This window comes from Haliotis asinina, chromosome 3 (genome assembly GCF_037392515.1).
Source record: "Haliotis asinina isolate JCU_RB_2024 chromosome 3, JCU_Hal_asi_v2, whole genome shotgun sequence".
NCBI classification, from domain to species: Eukaryota; Metazoa; Mollusca; class Gastropoda; order Lepetellida; family Haliotidae; genus Haliotis; species Haliotis asinina.
In genome coordinates this window covers 75,293,502-75,314,423 of record NC_090282.1, presented here as the reverse complement: position 1 = coordinate 75,314,423, position 20,922 = coordinate 75,293,502, and the positions used below count along the sequence as shown (strand labels likewise).

Here is a 20,922-nt window from a genome sequence, read left to right as displayed (position 1 = left end):
AGAAGCCAAAGGTGTAATTAGGAAAGAAATGATGTTTGTATTCTCCCATAAACGTCGATTCCATGTTGGATGGCTTTATGTTCTAACCAGGGCCGCCTTTTGTAAAATGCTACAGCTCTGTTTACGGCAGAAAATCGGGAATGGCAGGCCTATATTCACTTAAGCGAATTCAAAGATTTCAGAAAAAGTCACGTTTCGTGTCAAAAACAAATTCATTGCAACATGTAAAATGTCTATATGATTTATGAGCATTACATGAAAAGTGTGTGAAAAAAGAGCGTGAAACAGACTTAATCATATTTATCAGGTTCTATTGTAAACCGTTCAATTGCCTTAAATGGACGACCCGATACTAAATGATACCTGAGATAACCAGGAATCTGTATGTATCAATATCTGTCTAATATCAACTCTCTGTTGGCAATGATAATACTAAAACGATTTCATCTTAACAATTTTTCTAGCTATGTCACTGACCTTCTCGTATTTATCCGGCGGCATGCGCATCAGCAGGGTCTTGAGTGGGACTCCCTTCGGCTTCTTCTTCGACTTCTTCTTGTTGTTCTTCTTCCTGTTCCTCACGTGATCTTCCTCCCGTTTTCTCTCTTCCTCCATGTGTTCTTCCTCCATCTGTTTGTTGGCTCCCTTACCCCCGAGGAGACGAAAGCCCAGCAGATAATAGAGATACATGCACTGGAACAACGAGGTGATGCAGGTGAAAGCAAATCTTGATCATATGTAACGTGCAGTATAAACTAAAATGTTTTCTAATATCAGAAGATATAGGGTGCTTTATAATAGTTCGAACCAATAGTCAATCAAGTACTTGATTGCCCACGTCTGATTTGTCATTAAGCGGAGTTAACTCCACCAATTCTAAATAGGGTTGAAACGGGTAGTAATTGAAAATACTCGAGTACTCGTCTCGAGACTGTAAAGCGGGTGAGCCGACATCATGTCGTGGTCGAGCCTGCACGGGGGGTCAGGCATGCTCCCACCCCGGAAAACTTTGGAAATTAGAAACTCTGAAATGCGTTTTCCTGGTGTTTTGAACAGTAGCTAGGACGTTGTTTCGGGTACGAATTTTTAGCTATTGAGATACGTTCTTTTCAAAACTAATTATCCCATCTGATATCCCAAGGGTTGTTATGCTATGACTACATTATATTTGAAACTCACTGCACACGAAATAGGCAATGGACCCGCCCTTACATAATCAACACCATGTCATCACCATGTGTTGTGATTTATTCTCAAACTGATAAAAGGTCGTGTCGGTTTTCCGCACATAACAGGCATTCTGCTTTCAGCCTGTCATCAGTTAGCTTGAAACATGACCAAGCGTTGGAGCGTGATTGCTCTGCCCTGTTTGTGCCGACACAACTACATGTGGAGTGAGAGGGAAGATTACTCTCTTTGGACGATTACTCGAGAAGAGTGTTAGTACTCGAGTAATGTTCCTACCCGCCTCGTACCCGAATTACCCGGTACCCGTTTCAGCCCTAGTTCAAAACCTCATATAAGACATAAATGTAGTTAACAAAACAAAGCATACATATTCCAAAGTGCTTAGAATTGTGATAAAGTTTCAGAAAGGCGTCTTAAAGTGATATTTCACCCAACAAACGGAAAATTCCTAAATTGCTAAATGACTACAGTCTCCCTGGCAATAGTCCTTTCATTACCTTTCATGACACCAAATCATGTGCCGACATTAACATTAAACACACCAGAAAAGGGTATTTGCACGGTGAGAACTTTGCCATTGAAATGAGTGAAGATAGTGTTTTATGCATGTGCATTTCAACACACACACCGTGACCAACCTGTCTTACCTGTGACCATCTCTTCCTGTGTCTGATCTTGTTCTTGTCCTTGCAGTGGACAATCAGCTTGGTCTGTCCAGGCATTGTCCAGACAAGACGCCCGCCATAGGGAGTGCTGACTTTTTCTGGGGACGGAATGATGATAGGGCCCTTCACAACAGACCTGGAAAAAGGGAAATGTAGGTGATGTCCTCTGTGGCAAAGAAGACCTACCAACAAATATACCCGCTGTCACCTGTCCACCTGCTAGCGGTCAGTCTGTGTCCTGTAATACTCTGCCTCTAACTCACCTTGCCGCATCTTCCATGACCTCTATGAGCTGACGTACAAAACTGTTGGGCACGAATCTGTCCTTCTCCTCATCCAGCTCGAAGGAGTCATCAAAGATGACGTGAACTGCAACACACATCACACATTCGTCATATGAGAACCGGTGAGTGTTATCTTTAGAGTGTACCCTGTATTCAATCCCTGTTTTCGCCAAACCTGTTTTTATCACATAAATGCGACAAAACCCTCTTTCTCCATAAGATATCTCTGCTAAGATTAGATTCTACAGTACAAGTCTAACTTGAGTTTTGCCAAAAGGTGACCGTACCCTGCCCCATGGGTGACACACGTCAACATATACATACAATATTCGGGAACGTAGAAGTTCAAATATGGAACTACATGGGAAAACATTTTCGCCTCCATATCTACCAAGACGTTTCACAAAGTTTGTGGAATGCCGCTGTTTTGAATAGGTGTGAAAAATAGAAGTACTGTTGCAAGTAGTTTCCGTACGTTCAAACCAATTAGTGCATTTAAAGCGTTTTTGTCGAGTTATATTTTTATGCCTTCAGCTTATGTCAGGTTTTGTCAGAAATCACAGAAAGTACACATCAGTTATGAAGCATTACGTAAGGGTGGTCACGCGGTGCATAAAGGTAATATATGGGGATATGGTGGGCGAGCTGGCTAAGGCGCCAGGCTAGTGATCCAGCGAGCTTTCGGTTTCGGGATCGAGCCCACCTGTGACCGAGTATAAAAACCTTGGAGTCAACTTTGTGTGCAAACTCTTTCAGTTGTCGTAACCCCTAGTGTACAGTACACAACCCTGTGCACTTAAAAGAACCCACGAGTTCGTTGGTATATGACCAGATGGTGGCCACATGAATACGTGCATACATCTAGTTGCGGATACAGCAACGAGCACTAAACTTGGACAAAGTACTGTGACTACGTGTCCCAGTCCACCTAGCTGTGAATTGGGTACCTCATTAGGATGAGAGAGACACAATAAACTCGGTGCGCCTAGTGGCAGCAAGAGTTTTATACTCCCTAGGGAGTTGAAATTGATATACGATGTGCTGTTGAGATTGACATCCAGTGACCGAGGGAAAAATACCAGCGCCTTGAGCATGCACTAGTGCGTGGATATCATCTATCTATCTATCTATCTGTCTGTCTATCTGTCTATCTGTCTATCTGTCTATCTATCTGTCTGTCTGTCTGTCTATCTATTTATATACATGTTTAGCATTGGTGATCAGCTCTGCAAAATAATAATTATATTCTTTGGATATCACCATATTTGTTTTAATGACCGGTAATTGGACACGTGTTGAAAATACGTCATATCATCTCGCCATGGCAATGTGTGGCGCAGAAAACAGCTTTTACATTTAGTTTGACACGGTGTGATCTGGGAAATGACACTTTCCTTCTCGGTGACATGGTTGACAGACACGAGACTTGGGACAAGGGCACCTTCTGAGTCATTGTTCGAGAAACCTAGACCTTGCAATCAATCACTGGAAACAAATGTTCAACTGACAGCTATATGCATCAATGTGCGCGCACATACACATAAATATCAGATACATGAGGCAGTCATAACAAAGTTTTTTGTACCCTTTCTTATAAAACCGTACAATTAATGAGAACAAAAAGCACTAATTGTCATAGAAAACTATTTGGTATTGTAATCTTTCTCAGGCAAATGAGTTTATGTTTTTTTCGCTTTAGATAAAATACATTTATTCATTTAATTTGCTTTGAAAGACTATTATTCCAACTAGTTAATGATGTTTTACGTTGTCTCTTCCATGTGCAAAACAATAAGGGCAAGGTGATACGGCAGTTCGATAGAGTATACCTAGACTCTGCACGCCATAAGGCTCTTTGGAACATCATAGATTATTAGAAATAATTGTTTGGATCCACATGAAGTATGTATGGGTGTGGTAATTATCATACAACACATGCTCTGTAGTTATTGTCAGCAGTAGCTTGAAACCGGACCGGTTTGACGTTGACAAACAACGCTGTGTGCGATGAAAAGTTATATGCAAAAACTCATCAGAAAATTTGGGCTTAGACAGAGGGAAGACGAGCAGGTCCAAGTGTGTGTGTGTGTGTGTGTGTGTGTGTGTGTGTGTGTGTGTGTGTGTGTGTGTGTGTGTGTGTGTGTGTGTGTGTGTGTGTGTACGTTTGTGTGTTCGTGCGTATGTGTGCGTTCGTGCGTGCATCACAATATTGTAAGGTTCCACCTATGAGGTTACTGCATAAATTCTGCTGGCGGCACTTATTTCTATTATCAAGCACATTGTTTGCCCTACCAAACGTACATGTACATACAGGTTCGATCAGTCAATGCACATAAAGACCATGGTTGTTTAGTTGATACTGCTGACGAACAACACAGACAGCAGTCACCGCTAAGACTACTTTTTAACTGAGACATCGTGAGAGACGTGATGCATAGTGTGAGAGACGTGATGCATAGTTTTTCCCCGAACAGGATATACATTTTCTTAGCTCACGCCATGTAACTACGTGTGACATGATCTGGTTATGGTCACGGAGCTATGTGTAATTATATGACATCAATATTCGGTGCTGTGACATCAATATTCGGAATTAGTGGAACTAGCCGTGTGGATCCGAGTGGGGACGTACGACACTGAGTGACATTCTACTCACTTTCAAGGTCAAAGTAGTCCGGATCCCTGATATGAAACTGTTGCTGGGCGAGTCTGCTGGCACAGTGCATGTAGTCAAGTCTGGAACCCATACAGGAACATAGGTGTTAGCTTTAACATTTATGACAGGACGATGTTTTAAACTGATATTTCCATTGTTTGGTCATCTAGACAAGTTACTTGTGCAACATGTGGAGTTACGTTTTGTGGAGTGAGTTACGTCTTACGCCACTTTTAGCAATATGTCCGCAATGTCATGGCGGGGACACCATAAATGGGCTTCACACATTGTACCCATGTGGGGAAATGAACCCGGGTCTTCGGAGTGACGAGCTAACGCTTTATCCACTAGGCTACCTCACCGTCCCGTTTGTATCAGAAATGCTATGGGACGAGACCGCTTTATGCTCAAAGCCTTCACATTACACATCACAGACCCGGATTCGATACTACATGTGTTTACAGTGTGTGAACTCCATTTCTGTCCCCCTCAGTGACAATGCTAAACGCGGAGTAAAACCAGGCTCACTTATTCAAGACATATTTGAACTTAATACTTCACCTACCGAAATAATGATTTTAGTAGCTGGGTCATCTCCTGTCGCGTTTCATGCCACATCGTTGCACACACATACACCATCGGAGTGACGTAGTCGTCAACGTCTACTTTGCCTCCCTCTCCTGCAAGACGTTGACTGCTGCGAACCTCTTTGTCGTTGCAGCGTCGTCGCATGGTTAAGTTGAAGTCGGGGAAGATTCCGTCGTAGTGTGGTGTAACGAACAACCTGTCGAAAAAGAAAAAAATAATCAGCTAATATGTTTCATAATTACATACATGTACATCACTACCTATATATATATATTCGCTGTTGTCCGAAACAGCATGTACAAACGCACATGTTGACCTATGAGAACTATGCTTACAATGAGTTATATGCACAGCAATGGCCATTGCAAAATTGTCTGCGTTAGGCGTGGCAGTGATTGGTGTTTATCTTGATTATAAGTTTTTTCACCCCACAACTGTGCCCTGGGACTTCACCAGGTAAATATCTCAGACCTACGAGACTTCAGCCCGAAAATTTGAACGAAGTGGCGTTAAAAACAACTCATTTGTACTTACTTTTCAATCTTAGCCATTCTTTCGCACTCAGGGAACCAGACATGAGAGACAATGAAACAGTAGGATATCCACAACACTCCTGCACAGCCTAAAGGAATGTAGAGTGCCATGTCCTTAAACTCTTCCGGGAAACACCACGCGCCAACGTGCCAATTACTTGGGAGGAAGTTGAACTGGTACTGGAGATATACCAGCATCAGGCATATTGGCGTCGATAGAAGTAGAGGGAGAGCGAAAGCCGTCTTCTGCATGTGTAGTTTGCACGCCATCCCAGCTAGGTAAGTGACGACAATGCCAGAACCAATTTGCAGGTACATCAAACTGTAGGATGTCAGATGGTGGATAGATTTGTCCTCTACATCCTCATCTGTTATTGGAAGAACAAAGTTGCCTTTCGTGAGAAATCTAGCCAGGAGAATGGCAAGACCTATCTTCAGAGGGCCAACCAGGAAATAAGTTGTTTCCCGAACTTCATGGAGCACAGATCGCCATTGTTTGAAAGAGACCTTGACCTTTCCAAATATTGACCAATCACCACAGAGAAAATTTTCCCACCATCCAATAGACACCAACACAAGGCTCACAGGAAGTTGCCAATCAAATTGCTTGAATATGACCTCTGTTTGTTTGCTTTCCTCATCATTATCACCGCTTATTTCAATATGTTTCCCTTCTGTTATGAAATTAGTCATCATGAAGAAGCACACTGCGCCGAACTGTGTGACGAAGGCTAGTACTGCACAGAATACCTTCAGGCAGTCCCACACTTCAGCCTTTAGTTTCTTCTCTGTTATTATGACATTGAGGAGACTAGGAATCTGGAACATGGAAAACGTCAGAATTATGCCCCAGAAGAAGTTGGTGTTTGGAAGCACTTTGAACACAAACAAGCTGTAGCCACAGGTCTGTAGAAGTTCAAGTATTGTGACCTGAAATAGACAAAATAAGGTATGTAAAAGCATCAGTCACAGAACACTACATTTACATTATATATAGTCTCCAAGTTTAGGATCAATCATTTCTGTCAGAAGCAAAATTATAAAGACAAACAGTGAACTTCGAAAATGACTAGATTCAAAGCAAACCGATTTCCATTCACCGTAATATTCAAATTAAATTGCAAAGCGGTTTCCTCTCTACATCTCTACATTAGTTAACTGCAGTTGCACTACAGATGCATAGAACGTTTTCTGTGAGATGGTGACTTACAATGAAGACAGTTTTTATCGAGGGCCAGTCCTTTCCTCCGAAAAGAATCTTCATGAATGCCATAAACCAGTTCCAGGCTATAGGAACACACATGCAAATGAGAAGGATGACCATACTCTCTCCACGCCTGTCCAAGTCTTTCTGTGAACGCAAGTCATATTTCCATATACTTTAAGACAACTAATTAAAACTATATACGTCTCTATGCATCTTGAGGTTTCATACTATAAAACTGATTTTAAAATTTAAAGCTTAATGTCTTGAAACATACTTGTATATAAAATCATGTATATGGTCATACTACTACATAACCATTCAAAAGCTATAAAGACAAAAGTGAATAATAGTCATTATATGTTTGTAACAAGCATTATACAATACACCACTTCGGGTAGAGTATAAGTATCATTTACAACAAGTATTGTGAAGGGTTAGACAGGGTAACGTACATCTCTGATGCCGGACGTGATGAGGAGTAGGGACAGTCTGCTGGACACGGTCCCTCCCAGGATACACGTCACCAGGAGGAGGTACAGGAACAAACGGATCACCTTCAGGATGTTGTTGAATATAGAATCATTGTCCTCGAAATCTCGTTCTGACACCTGGAAGACGTCGTACGGTCGCCTGGAGTGGAACACGAGATAACAATAAATAAAGTAAAAGTGCGTATGCTATCCTTCTATGCCTAGGAATAAGTTTTCCTTATTTCCATTGTTTCATAGGTTTGAAAAAAGATGGAGTGAACACTGGATGCTTCTTTCCAGCACATGACGACGGCCACAGGCAATCCGATCAACGGAAATCGTAAAGATATTGGTCAACAATATGCACTTGATCACACGGACAGCCCTTCCTTTCAACGAAGATACCGTACAGCAAAAGTGATCGTAACTCTTATAATTTGATGCTGACCAAGGACTGTCGTAGCGCTTCGATCGTTTCATGGAGTCATCACACATAGTGCGTATCTCTGTGCGTATCCCGACGTAAAGGATATTCAAAACACCAGGTATTGCTGATGAAAACATCTCCAACTAGACAACCTACAACTAGATCAAAGTCTTACCAGAGATCATCCTCGTCCTCCTTATCTGATTCTGCTGACTCGTCTTCACATGTAACTTCTGGATCAGGGAGAGGTTCCTTGATGTTCCCATCGTCCCTGGTCCCGGGGTCCCCACCACCGGCACACTTCACATCCCCGATTGTGTTATACAGACTCTGTGAGTCTGTACCCACCATAGACACACTTTCACTCAAGTCCTGTTCCAGAGTCTCGGCCACAGAAAGTCGTCTGCTGTCAGTGTCACATGCAGACAAACTGGTTGGGAACAGTTTCCGGTCTAGGGAACCCCCGACGAAATCTCCCGTGATGTTGGCCATTGACATCCTCCGTTTGGAGAAATCCGGAGTGGGTTGAACATGGAGAAGATTTGGAACGGACATTCTCTTCCCTCGGTTGGCGTCCATGATGGTGTGAATGGTGTCCGATGAGGCATTACCGCTGTCCAAGGAGCCGAGGGTGGAGTGGTAGTAGTCGGGCTCGGTAATCCCGTCACTCATCACAGTCAGCAAGGATGCTTGGGACTGGCGGCGAAACTCTCGCTCTTTGATCTGTTGAATCAAAACAAAATTATACTGCATTCATTTGTTACAATGAAATCAAATGTACACCAGTATTTTCACATAAAGACAAGAGTTTTTATGGATGACAACTTCTTTATTGTGAGGAGTCACGACGTTTCGAAGAATATTCTTATTTCTTCATCAGGTGAATGATTACTTCTTCATCTCATTCACCTGATGAAGAAGTAAGAATATTCTTCGAAACGTCGTGACTCCTCACAATAAAGAAGTTGTCATCCATAAAACCTCTTGTCCTTTTGTCTCAAGTATTTTCGCTTCAAATGTTCCGTCAAACAGGGTTTAATTAACGATCTGCAAAATCACATCATATTTAAACCTTCAAATGGCAATACATTAATATGTAATAGTACTATTCTCGCAAAACAACCATACAATAGGTACACATGGGAAAGAATTATAAAAATGAAAGAACATCAAATACAATTGTAATCCTGGCGTTCATACTTCACGCATAACATGTACACAGTTGAATTGACAGAGGCCATCAGTGAGATCACTCCCATCGTAAGATATGAGTCCAGTAAATCCACATCACACTGCCGAATGAAACAGTTCTTTACTGAAGTTCAACGAAACACAAGACCCACAGTGTGACGTGAACTCCATGGCGCATTTCACTCCTCTCGGCAATACATTCAGAGAATAAGTATGTGTCGATGTGGATTTTATGGACAGAGGTTCGTCCTGACTGATATGTCCTCCAGGCGAAGGAAAGAAACCATGAAGTCTGCCTTAGTTAGATGTATTTAGCCATAAGCGCTACACGAATAAACCGTATATCTGAGCATGGGGCACACCTAGAGATGTCATGCAATGCTTTGACAATATAGCACTAGTACAAATACTGATGAGATCCCTTTATACAGATGTTGGGTTGACTCTGATATTTTCAATGCGAAAATCTCAATTTTATTTTTACATTTGAAATGTTAGGTGTTCTGGATACGTGGGAGTTTTCAGGTGTATGGGTTATTGTGACACGAAACGACTATAAATCAAATGACTCCATGGAGCTGAGGCATAGCATATATTTCCCACATATGTGGGCTGTACGAGCATGACTTCCTCCATAATATATTACTCCACGGTATTGCCGTCTATGGCTAAACAATATATCTTGTACCAAATTGAATTTTGAATTTACTTTCAACGTTTATATTTAATATGATGGCAGTAGGGTAAGTAATCTCCTGCATCATAAAATAATTAATAACAATATTTATTTTAAATTTTATCAGTATTGGAAATAACATGTATTCTGTGTAACGTAACAAGAACCTGTTAGGCCTGGAAACTAACAAACGATTTTCATTTAATTAAATGTTAAGATGTTAAGTATAACATTCCTAAACAAGGCTCTTTGAAGTAATGTGGGCCTCGGTGTTAAAATCTTAGATGAGCTAAATATCACTAAAGGCATAGATAATTAATCTTAATTAAGAATATAGATAAATGTATGTCAAGACATATTCAGAAATATTTATCGGCTTCATAAGGAAGTCCGTCAACACGATCAATCGTACCTAATTCTACAGAGGGTAAAACGTTTCGTGACAAAAAAGCGCGAGAGTTGTAAGCGTTGTGAGCTACTGACAGTAATGAATTACCATATGTGACGTACCTTTTCCTTCAGTGCAGTCTCAAGCTGTTCTTTATGCCACATTTTCAGGAAGAGCTGCAACAAATAGAAGCCAGCCTGTGTAAAAACATCTGACCTTTAAAAAAAAATAAAGGACAAAAAAACCCCCAAACAAACAACAAAAAATAAACAACCCCAAGAAACAACCCCAAAAACAAAAAAAAAAGCCCAAACGTATACTCATTGTGTCTTGACTGTGATTGCTTCAGTTTTCAGTTTAAAACTTGTGTAATGAGTCATTCATTATCATTCACGACCGACTAATGGAATACGTCTCCTCCCCATATTCGAGACGTGCAATTTTGTGGTGTTGACGGATTATATTCACGTAGCCATACCAACACATTTCTTATAAAATGTGGTTGAAGACATTACAAGCATAACGCTCATATATGTATGAATCTTAGAACTATGCCTAAGATTATCATAGACTTTCATCCATCATCATAATGATGAGGAATGAATTTCATCAGGCAAGGATAGTATGTCTTGTAATTACGCATTATTATTTCATCTACGACAAATCTATTAACCTAATAACAACTGACGTTTCATCATGAAGGCATAACGAGAGGTTTGTAAGACCTGTGGCAACATGATATACTATGTAATATTCAGACTGTATGACGTCATCAAAGAGAGGGCCAGTCAGCTTGACCGGACTGTCAGGTCAGGGCATGTTAATGTCCAGTGGTGGTATGTAGGACGATCATTTATATGTGCGAGTCATTGATATGTCCGTTCCGTCTCAGTGCTCTACTAATTGATAATGGACAGTGGCTCAAGGAGATGATGATTGTCTTGGAACATGAATGTGCATGTGAACGATCTTATATGAATGTTGACTCAATACTGAAGAACCTTCCGCTAAAGAACAAAACTCTTGCTATATTCCTGAAAAATCGCTGTTAAAAGTAATGTGAATTGCATAATTCCCACTGTGTCAGGAACATATAGGCATTCAAGAATGTGACGGCAAAGGTGATTTCATCTGTAGCAAACCAGTGTATTTAAGGAATGAAATATTTCAGTATATATGATACAATGCAGTCTCCAGTGTTCCGGAGGGTTGTGTGTGAGTGTAAAACCCAGACAGGTCTCAGTGAAACCCATAAACACCAACACTCTTTGCTTACAAATTATGAACATAATCACAGATTTGATACACACATTTGGAACACACAGGATTGAGTAACGTAATATCTATAAACTAAAGTATTATGCGTCGTATAATTTTAATAAAATATTTACATTTTAATCCTTCAGTTATTTCAGATGACAACTTTCAGTTCACAACCACCCTGAAAACGTGTGGATGTTTATGACAAAAGTTATATTAATTACACACATTAATGTATCATATTCATACGAAATGTATTCATAGCTGACTTTGTAATGATAATCACGAATTTTACGACAGGACCGCCTGCAAATTTCAAAGTAAAGGCTATACAGCTATTGTCATATGACGTTAACGTTTACTCTCTCGGCACATACTTAAAGCTTTTTTGGATCATAATGTGTTAAACGCACCAAATAAAAAATAATAATAATAAATGAAATAATGAAAAGCTACTCGTGCTTAACGCAATTTTCTGCCACATGAAACGGACATTATAAAGAACGACAAACTGGTTTCCACCTACCTTGGACCTTCCCTGTTTGTAGTCACGCACATGCACGGCTCTCAGTATTTCCTTGCAGCGAGATAGTGAATCAGCATCGTAGTTCACTTCATCACATATACCAGAGTACCTGTCATACAGTGAAATGTACACCTTCCATCAGAGACCTTCATACAACCAATGCCCATAGAGGCAGTTGAGTGGTCTACTTATACTGAAATGTACATGTTGGTCATCTGTCTCTGTGCATGACTACTCCCTTTAATTACAATTAGTCAAGTGGTCAACTCCCGTCATGAGAACGTTGACTGTTTGGCGTCGGACGTCTGTTACACCAATGCTTAATTGTGTAGTCAGCGGTCCGTGGTCCAGTCAATGAGACAAGGAGTTCCACATGAAGACTTGGTATAATAAACATGTGGTCACATTGTATAAAATTAAAATAAATGCTTAAGACGAGAGGGCCACACCTACGCTGATTAATGATATCATGAAAGTTACAAAAATGTTGGAAAAAATACAATTATCAAGTCTTAATACATCTTTGCTGCATATCTTGAAGGTTATCTGGCATATATCTGTATTATTATCACTTAGAAAAATCCCTTGTTGTTCTTGCTGTTTACTGTGAGCCTCTTATGCCTGGACTGGATTGTTAAACAGGAGCTGTCCTTACTAAGCGATCACGGTAAAGGGAGCATTGTTTCTTTACACATATGTACTTATAAAACAATCATGGCATTGGTGTCAGCATGTGCAGGATCCGGTTCAGAGGGGTTCAACAGAAAGGTTTTCTGCACTGCACTTTACCTCTTAGAGAGCAGTTATCAACTGCTTGCGGCGAGTTATTCTTGATGTGATAGCGGTTAACGTTTCATTGCAATATATGTTGTGACGATTATTCATCGCCCACTCGATGTACCCAAAACCTCCAGCCACAAGTATTCTAAGGTGAGGTTTTATGGGTTAACAGAGCAGTCTCTATAATGCATACCCACAGACATATAGATATATAACCTGGACCATGAGTACAAACAGTGAATGTTTCGGGATTTTTCTGACTCATCTACAGGAACTTCAATGTTCCTCAACATTGCCCAATAAAATCACAGCTACACAGAACAACGCAACGTCACCATCGCACAAGACAGTAAAGTTATTCATATTACTGAAACACGTGGGAGCGACCTTACGTCCTGATACTGTGGGTTTCTCGAAGGGAGAGTCACGCTTTTTCTTGATAAACGAAGTACAACACAAATCTTGAAAGATGTATATATTTCGCGTCAGCATTAATGGTTAGGAGCATCGTGTGACGTGTTTAGAGAGTTAGTGCCCAGACAGACCATTATGACGTAGGTTACCCACGATTATCCTGTTCTGCGTCAAGGAATTATATATTGCGGGTTTATAATGCATAGGTACACAACGTCGTGACATTTTACGATTTGATATACATTTAAATTCATGTTAGACAAAAATTAACAGGAGACCGTTTGGGCGTCATAACGTTACAGTATTTGATGGAGACCTCGATGTCATCAGACGGTTGCGAATACCCTTCTGACAATACTGTACCTCGCAGTAATCAATAAAAATATTCATGAGTATGTATTTATGCCTCCATCCCGTGTTATTCATGAACATATTTACTGAAAATGTGATGCGTATATTGCATAATACCAGGGGATAACTCTTATATGTCACGTCTTTATCTCATCCAAACGTGTAATCAAGACTAAACAGAGTGCCTTCGTGGGGATAATTAAGACCGCATATCCTTTTGTACTTAGGTTCTACGTTAAAACAGCACATACGCACACGCACACGCGCACACGCACACGCACACGCACACGCACACGCACACGCACACGCACACTGATCGATACATCAGTAGCTGCTACAATATAGCGGTAAACCGGCCACAATGAGCTCTGGTTTTTCTGAAGACATTTTCACAGAGGTCACTGTCATCAGGTTTAATTAGTGGGGAGAGAGGAGCACAACATCAGCATATAGCATGAAAGCGAAACTGAGCCAGCAATTTTAGCCAAGTTTACAAAAACAATACGCAATTTAAAAAATGAAACTACAACGACTGTCTAAAAATAACGAACTAACAAGATATTCAACACGATTCAAGCGCATATGAATACCTAATCTGCCAAAATGTTTTGCTACTAGTGTTTGTGTGGACTGTTCCCATGAATCATACTCCTGTGTCCGTGTATGTGACAGTCCGCACACGTCTAGCCCCTGGCCCCCGGGGTTCTATTTATACTACTCGCACTGTATCCTACAAGGATGTACCCGCCACCTACATATCGTCCAGCTATATGTGCCATCCAAAACAGGACATATGAGATGCTTCAACCCACACAATTGTAGAGTGTCACACAAATCAACAAACAATGCTATTTCCCTATTTAGAACTTTAATTTTTGTCTCATCTGACGCATATGAATAGGGGCACGTTTTACATGTCAGACAAAATCATTAGAGTATTTACGGATAATTTTACGAATAGCAATGGACGAACGTCAAACACTGACCCCCAAATTCAGTTTCGTAAAACTGACGATTCCGGTATATAATCGTTGCTTGTGAAAACATTCCCTTAACAGACATTATAGGCAGAGCTGTAGGCAAGTTGGATAATATCACATGCACTAACAAAGTCAACATGCCCGACCACCAGAACTGGATTAGTACACCTACCGTTCAGCGAAATCCTCATATCGAATCCTGATTGGATAACCGTCCCTACGGAGCTGTGCAATTTCCATCAAGCCGTTGCAAAGCAACTGTCTACGGACCAGAGTTATGTCAAACTTGGCTGGAGAGAGGTTTTTGTTGGGCTTGAGGCATCTGAAGATTTAGCATTTTATGAAATGTTATGTATGCATTTGAAGTCACACAATGCATGACATACACCGACGCATAAGTTTGTTGAAGTTGATTAAGAAGTATTGTTTTCAGAAAATGCGCAACTTATGCTGCCTTACCTGACAAATAGCGGCTGGGCCTGTGACAGTTTAGACATCAAATCTGACAAAGACCTCTGTAAATAGGAGTAAAAAAGGACATAGCGTAAAGTATTATGTTAATTGCATAAAATATACATGCTCAATCCGGTAACCATCAAATTATTTGTCAGAGTATGATGAAGAACTATCTTGTAAGGATTCCCCTGCATTCCAGTTACCTTCCATCCCGCATATAGGGTTATCTCGAAATCAGTTAGGTCCATTTTACTTTGAATTGAAATGAGTGCAGATCATACAAGCACTTTCGAGTGAGTATAATTTTACGACGCTTCTACCAATGTAACGACATCATACTGACAGTGGTCACAAGAACTAATGAAGTGTTATTTATGCGTATACATATGCACTATACCCATGTCCCGTCCCGGTCTTTAGTGTGACCAGTGAACGTTTACTGAACTCCACCATCCCACATCCCATACACAAGCATTGAAACAAGAGACACTGGTTGAGACACATCTTGGGTCACCGACCTTGAGATGCTTGTTAACCGTTGGGGAGGCCCGGCCAGATGCACTTGGGATACTGTCACCGGAGAGACCTCTGAATTAAAGAGATACAAACACAGTTGCGTTAAAAACAACGACTCAAAGCACAAATTCTATTCATGAAATTTTAAAGATGCTACAAATACAACTCACACAGAAAATTCACTAATATCTGGGACTAAATCGACCGTAATTATGAAATATCGGGACTGAAGATAAATAGATATGATAAATATCCGTTGTCAAACAAAACAAATTAAACCTCGGACTGACAAATTAGGTTAGGTGTTTCAGAATATCAGTCTGTATCGGGATATCTCACGCTCCTCAGAGACATGACTTCAGAAGCCATCATATTTGATGCTGCTTATCTTACCTCCCAAATCCAAGCCCCCAACATGGACAAGAGTCTACCAACTACATAGAACCGCTGGACATCCTCGTCCAGAATACGTTATGAAGTAGATTCAATAAATGTCAACTTCTGTCTCGTCTACATGTCACATTAAAACGTGTGGTAAGCAAGATGATTCAAGTAAGCATCACTGTTACCAGGTACAACAATGGAAATATGTGTAACAAGCCAAGACCAGGCTGTCTCAGGAAATGGTCTGTTAGTTCTTGAAGGAAATATATTCATGGCGAGATCACTATGAGAATCACGCACCTCATAAGGGAAGCAATGTAAGTATGTAAATAACATGTAAATATTCTTGTCATGGCCATTCTTAGGAATGGTTTTATAATAATGACTGGATCAAACAGCGACACCTGCTGAAAAAAGAGTGATACAAGCTGGTACAGTAACGTCAGCAGCTTCAGATGGAGCCAACCCATTCATGCAAATGTTGTTCCAAGATGTTATCGGTCCTATAGGACCAGAGTATGACTATACATGTATGTAACACATTGAACAATGGAGCTGTAGTATAAAATAATTACCTTCTCTTTATTTTGAGAGAAGCCTCTCTTGACAGTTTCACTTTGAGTCGATCTGCTTCGATCATCACCGGCCATGCTGAAGGCAATTTCGGACGACCAGAATATTTGCTTGCGAAACTAAAGAGAAATTACGTAATAAACATTTTTGATAACGGAAAAGACCTCATAAGCGTAAAACAATAAGAGACCAAATACCGTATTCAATCTCCTTTAATTGTCAAAATAGGGAGAATTCGACACTGAACCCAGTACATTGAGAACACATGTTCTGGGGCTTACTTATATTTAAATATCACCTGTGGCATGATGGAACGAGTGGGCGAGTGAATGGGATAGTGAGTGCGTGAATGCGCGTGTGAGTGCTCGCACGTGTGTTTTGTGATGATTAATTTAGATGAGATCAGAAAAAAAAGAAAAAAGAAGAAATGTAAACTTATAAAAGAAAGCGTTCATGTTTAGAACTTCTATTTGAAATTTGACCAAAAAAACCCCAAACGACCATAACTTTCTCACAGACCAGAGGGCCGTTATCACAATCTAAACAAATCCATTCCCAACGTTCTCTTACATTTTAACGACTATAACGGAATTGTTAATGTCCTTCATTGTATCCAGAACCGAATGTCTTTCTCCTCAAGAAAGTCCTGTAATATATACATTCTAAAAACATCAGTGAATATTAAGCCGTCGGCTTGGTATAAGTAACTAGATCCGTATACGCGATATGCGAGAATACATTAAAGTCATTTCGATATTTATCTATAATTATATGGCCTAAGGGGATGTGTTAGTCCGACAGTGAGGCGAGTATGCTCGGGGCTGCCACTGTCTCCCCGCCCTGGCCTGACAGTTTTATAGCCCCGCACGACGGACGAGTGGGGAAATGTGTCAGTAGGAGCTGAGTCCGTCTGGAAGATCTCTTGTAATGTTTTAAATACATCTTCCTGATCTCTTTGTTCTGTGAAAGGATAGCTAGGTACGAATCAAATCAACGGGTACCTGCCTCACATGGTTGCCATTACAGCGTAGATTGTAGACAAAATGTGAGAGGTATGAAAACGCCAAATGACACACAAGTTACATAATGCTTATATCGTGTCTTGGGAATGACACCTGCTGAAATAATATTACTAATGTATCATAATAAAAAGTAAGTAGGAGATGGTCCCTGACAGGAGAGACATATAAAATACATCTTACTCTGTGGTGGTCGTGATGTACAATGTAACTTACTCCGATGTTACAATGGTACTTACTTCGTGATTCCATGCTTTATAACGATACTTACTACAAGACGGTATTGTCATGCTATATAATGATAGTTACTGTCATGCCATGCTTTATAATGATACTTACTCCACGACAGTCATGTCATGAAAAATAATGTAACTGACGTAACTGATGTATATTACCCTGAGAAGGTCATATTGTATAATGTAACTTACTCTGAGAAGGTCATATTGTATAATGTAACTTACTCTGAGAAGGTCATATTGTATAATGTAACTTACTCTGAGAAGGTCATATTGTATAATGTAACTTACTCTGAGAAGGTCATATTGTATAATGTAACTTACTCTGAGAAGGTCATATTGTATAATGTAACTTACTCTGAGAAGGTCATATTGTATAATGTAACTTACTCTGAGAAGGTCATATTGCATAATGTAACTTACTCTGAGAGGGTCATATTGTATAATGTAACTTACTCTGAGAAGGTCATATTGTATAATGTAACTTACTCTGAGAAGGTCATGCTATATAATTGAATTTACTCTGAGGAAATCTCTGACAATAAAGACGTACTGTTGAATGTTATTTTCTCTGAGATGGTCCCTGATTGTAATGACATAAGGTATAATGCAACTTACTCCGAGATGGTTCCTGTGGCTGAGAGGGACGCCGTGAAAAGATCCTTGACAAAGTCGTTGTTGCTCTGTTGAAGACACAGCATTAAGTCCTGGCTGAGGTTGTCACGGTTACGTTCAAGAAACCCTTTGGCGTCGTACATCACCTGCACAAACAACATAGATGTTAAAACGTTTTAATACTGCTCCATCCAATATAGACAAAGCGTCTGTGAGGCTAATTTTGTATGGCAGTTAATTACACGTGAATGAACTGGTGCCTTTGTCAGCTTGATATATTTTTTAAATGTTAACAGTCCCGCTTGACTAAATACTTTCAACAATACGAATGCTCGTCAGCAGAAAAGATATCATGATTATCGTCATATGCAAATGTCGACGGCACTTAAAGATCATAATCATGATCCAAATCGCCACAGTTTTACTGAAAAGTGCAACAGCAAGGCACATAGATGTTTATGTTATTTTTTGAAACACAAGCAGCGTAATCTCCATTATGTAAATCAATTATGTAACCTGCATTTCATATGTGAGCAATATGTGAAGCATATATTTGGTAAAGGAAAATATGTGGTATTCAGGAGGTCGGATATAATACGTCAAAATCTTCGTCGTGTGATCTTCACATTTGCTTGCGATGCTGAAGGTGGAATGGGGCGTCATAAGCAATTTAAGGAACATCTTATGGCATCCTGTACGTTTACCATCGTTCGTGAACTGTATTTTTCTGTTAGTTACCAATGTAGTCTAAATCACATATATCTTTGCTGTCAATACTGTGAGAGATATCATGTCAGGGATACCCTATGTTAAACTTTCTGATTTTTGTTTTGAAAGTTATGAAACAAATTCGTGCAATGAATAATTCCTGTACATTTGTGAATTTTATTTTGCGGATTGTATGCTTTGTATATGAATATGATTATGGAGCATAAACACCACATATGATATCTGCAATCTGAACAACACATTCTTCTAATAGAAGAGCAATATTTTTGTATAAAAAATGTACCTTCTCAGCATAATGTTGTATACCAAATCCAACTTGAGACCTCTGAGGAAGGTATCGGCCACTCTTGGAACAGTACTTGTTGAGTTTATGAACAAAGGTTGAGTCTGTTGACTGAGGGAAGTGGGACTCCTCATCCAGTAGAGACAGGATGCCATGAGGGCGCTGTGACAGAATAGCAGCACATGAGAACAATGGGAAAAGCTAAAAGCGTTTATAAAGCAAATTCTGTAGGGCCAGACACCACTGACAGAAGTCAATGACGTTCTATGTTTTTGTTCCTAGCAAGGGACAAGACAATAGCAAATCCAAAGCGTGTTTGATAAAGGGCCAAGTGTGTTCATCCTTACTACAGTTTTTTTAAAATGAAAACGACAGAACATTTCCTTATCTTTTGAGAAATATCTGCTAAAATCAGAGTTGATTTTACAATTCTGACGATATCATATGCATGTGTATGCTTAACGCTGTTTTCAGCAGTATTACAGCTGTACCACGCAATCTGTAAACAGCTGGGCCTGCACCAGAAAACCAAGGCACAATGAGATACGACGACAGAAAGACGAACATTTATGAATAACTATCAAACAGTCATGATACCAGGTTTTCGTATGACACCTACGGCACTTAAATAGACTGGCTGAGCCCTCCTTGCATGGTCTCTAGTGGCAAAATGGCTGGCCTCCATACCTTGCAGAACGTTTGAACAAAATTCGGGCTCACATGTACTTGTTGTGGGGATACAGTTCAGTACTCAGACAGGTTCAGACATCATCAGAGGACTCCTGAGATCACTTAATGTGCTTACCGAGAATACTAGATCCAACACCTCATCGTTGGACCTGTAATCTATGTCAGACCATTCCACGCCTTCCAGTTCGAACTCCTTCCGTTCACGGGGGAAGATGTAGTCCATGAAGTACTGCTGGAGACGTTCGTTGGAGATGTTGATGAGGAACTGGTCGAAGCAGTTGCGGTGGAAGTTCTCGAACCCTGACATGTCTAGCAGCCCGATAGAAGGTCCGCGGACAAGTCTGTAGGTAATACACATTTTATTCCTACCATAAGGGTGATAATAACATGACATATGTTGCATTTGACCACTTTCTAAATGGCATCGTGTAATGATAATAACAAAGATATCTGTAAAACGTGCAACGGATACATTTCATATGGATATACATGTATTTCAGTTTCCATGATTATTTGACATACGTATTCGATGAAACGTTGTAACAGTAAATAAATTGTTTAATTAATTAACTTACTTTAGTTCTTCAGAGTTTTCAGGCCACAGATTCCTGTTGACTTGACCAACGATCCAACCAAAAAGTCTTGCATACAATTCCTTGGAAAGTGCATCCCTTCCGTCATTAGCCTCCCTCAGAGTTTTCCAGCTTTGGATTCTCTCACCTAGAAGCAGCAATGTAAAAATGAAACAGTATACATAAAAAAGACGACAAAAAGAACACTTTGAAACATTTGTCAATTAGATACATGTTGATGGATAATTATATTTGATAAGTCCCT

The 20,922-nt window shown here is 40.1% G+C and overlaps 1 protein-coding gene across 2 annotated transcripts in view; it reads right to left on the bottom strand.

Moving 5' to 3' along the window:
• The window catches only part of LOC137278456 (uncharacterized), a 45,302-nt gene that overhangs the window by 5,838 nt on the left and 18,542 nt on the right, over window positions 1–20,922 (bottom strand). For both annotated transcript variants that reach the window (XM_067810786.1, XM_067810787.1), the window contains exons 9-27: window positions 20,661–20,805; window positions 20,201–20,426; window positions 19,396–19,557; window positions 18,387–18,529; window positions 16,516–16,632; window positions 15,559–15,628; window positions 15,044–15,099; window positions 14,757–14,906; window positions 12,060–12,168; window positions 10,396–10,449; window positions 8,194–8,741; window positions 7,574–7,751; window positions 7,125–7,265; window positions 5,916–6,844; window positions 5,359–5,577; window positions 4,794–4,873; window positions 2,117–2,222; window positions 1,836–1,989; window positions 478–693 (exon numbers count right to left, since the gene is read on the bottom strand). In XM_067810786.1, the coding sequence (XP_067666887.1) occupies window positions 478–693; window positions 1,836–1,989; window positions 2,117–2,222; window positions 4,794–4,873; window positions 5,359–5,577; window positions 5,916–6,844; window positions 7,125–7,265; window positions 7,574–7,751; window positions 8,194–8,741; window positions 10,396–10,449; window positions 12,060–12,168; window positions 14,757–14,906; window positions 15,044–15,099; window positions 15,559–15,628; window positions 16,516–16,632; window positions 18,387–18,529; window positions 19,396–19,557; window positions 20,201–20,426; window positions 20,661–20,805 (3,803 nt within the window). The remainder of the gene's footprint in view (window positions 1–477; window positions 694–1,835; window positions 1,990–2,116; window positions 2,223–4,793; window positions 4,874–5,358; window positions 5,578–5,915; window positions 6,845–7,124; window positions 7,266–7,573; window positions 7,752–8,193; window positions 8,742–10,395; window positions 10,450–12,059; window positions 12,169–14,756; window positions 14,907–15,043; window positions 15,100–15,558; window positions 15,629–16,515; window positions 16,633–18,386; window positions 18,530–19,395; window positions 19,558–20,200; window positions 20,427–20,660; window positions 20,806–20,922) is intronic.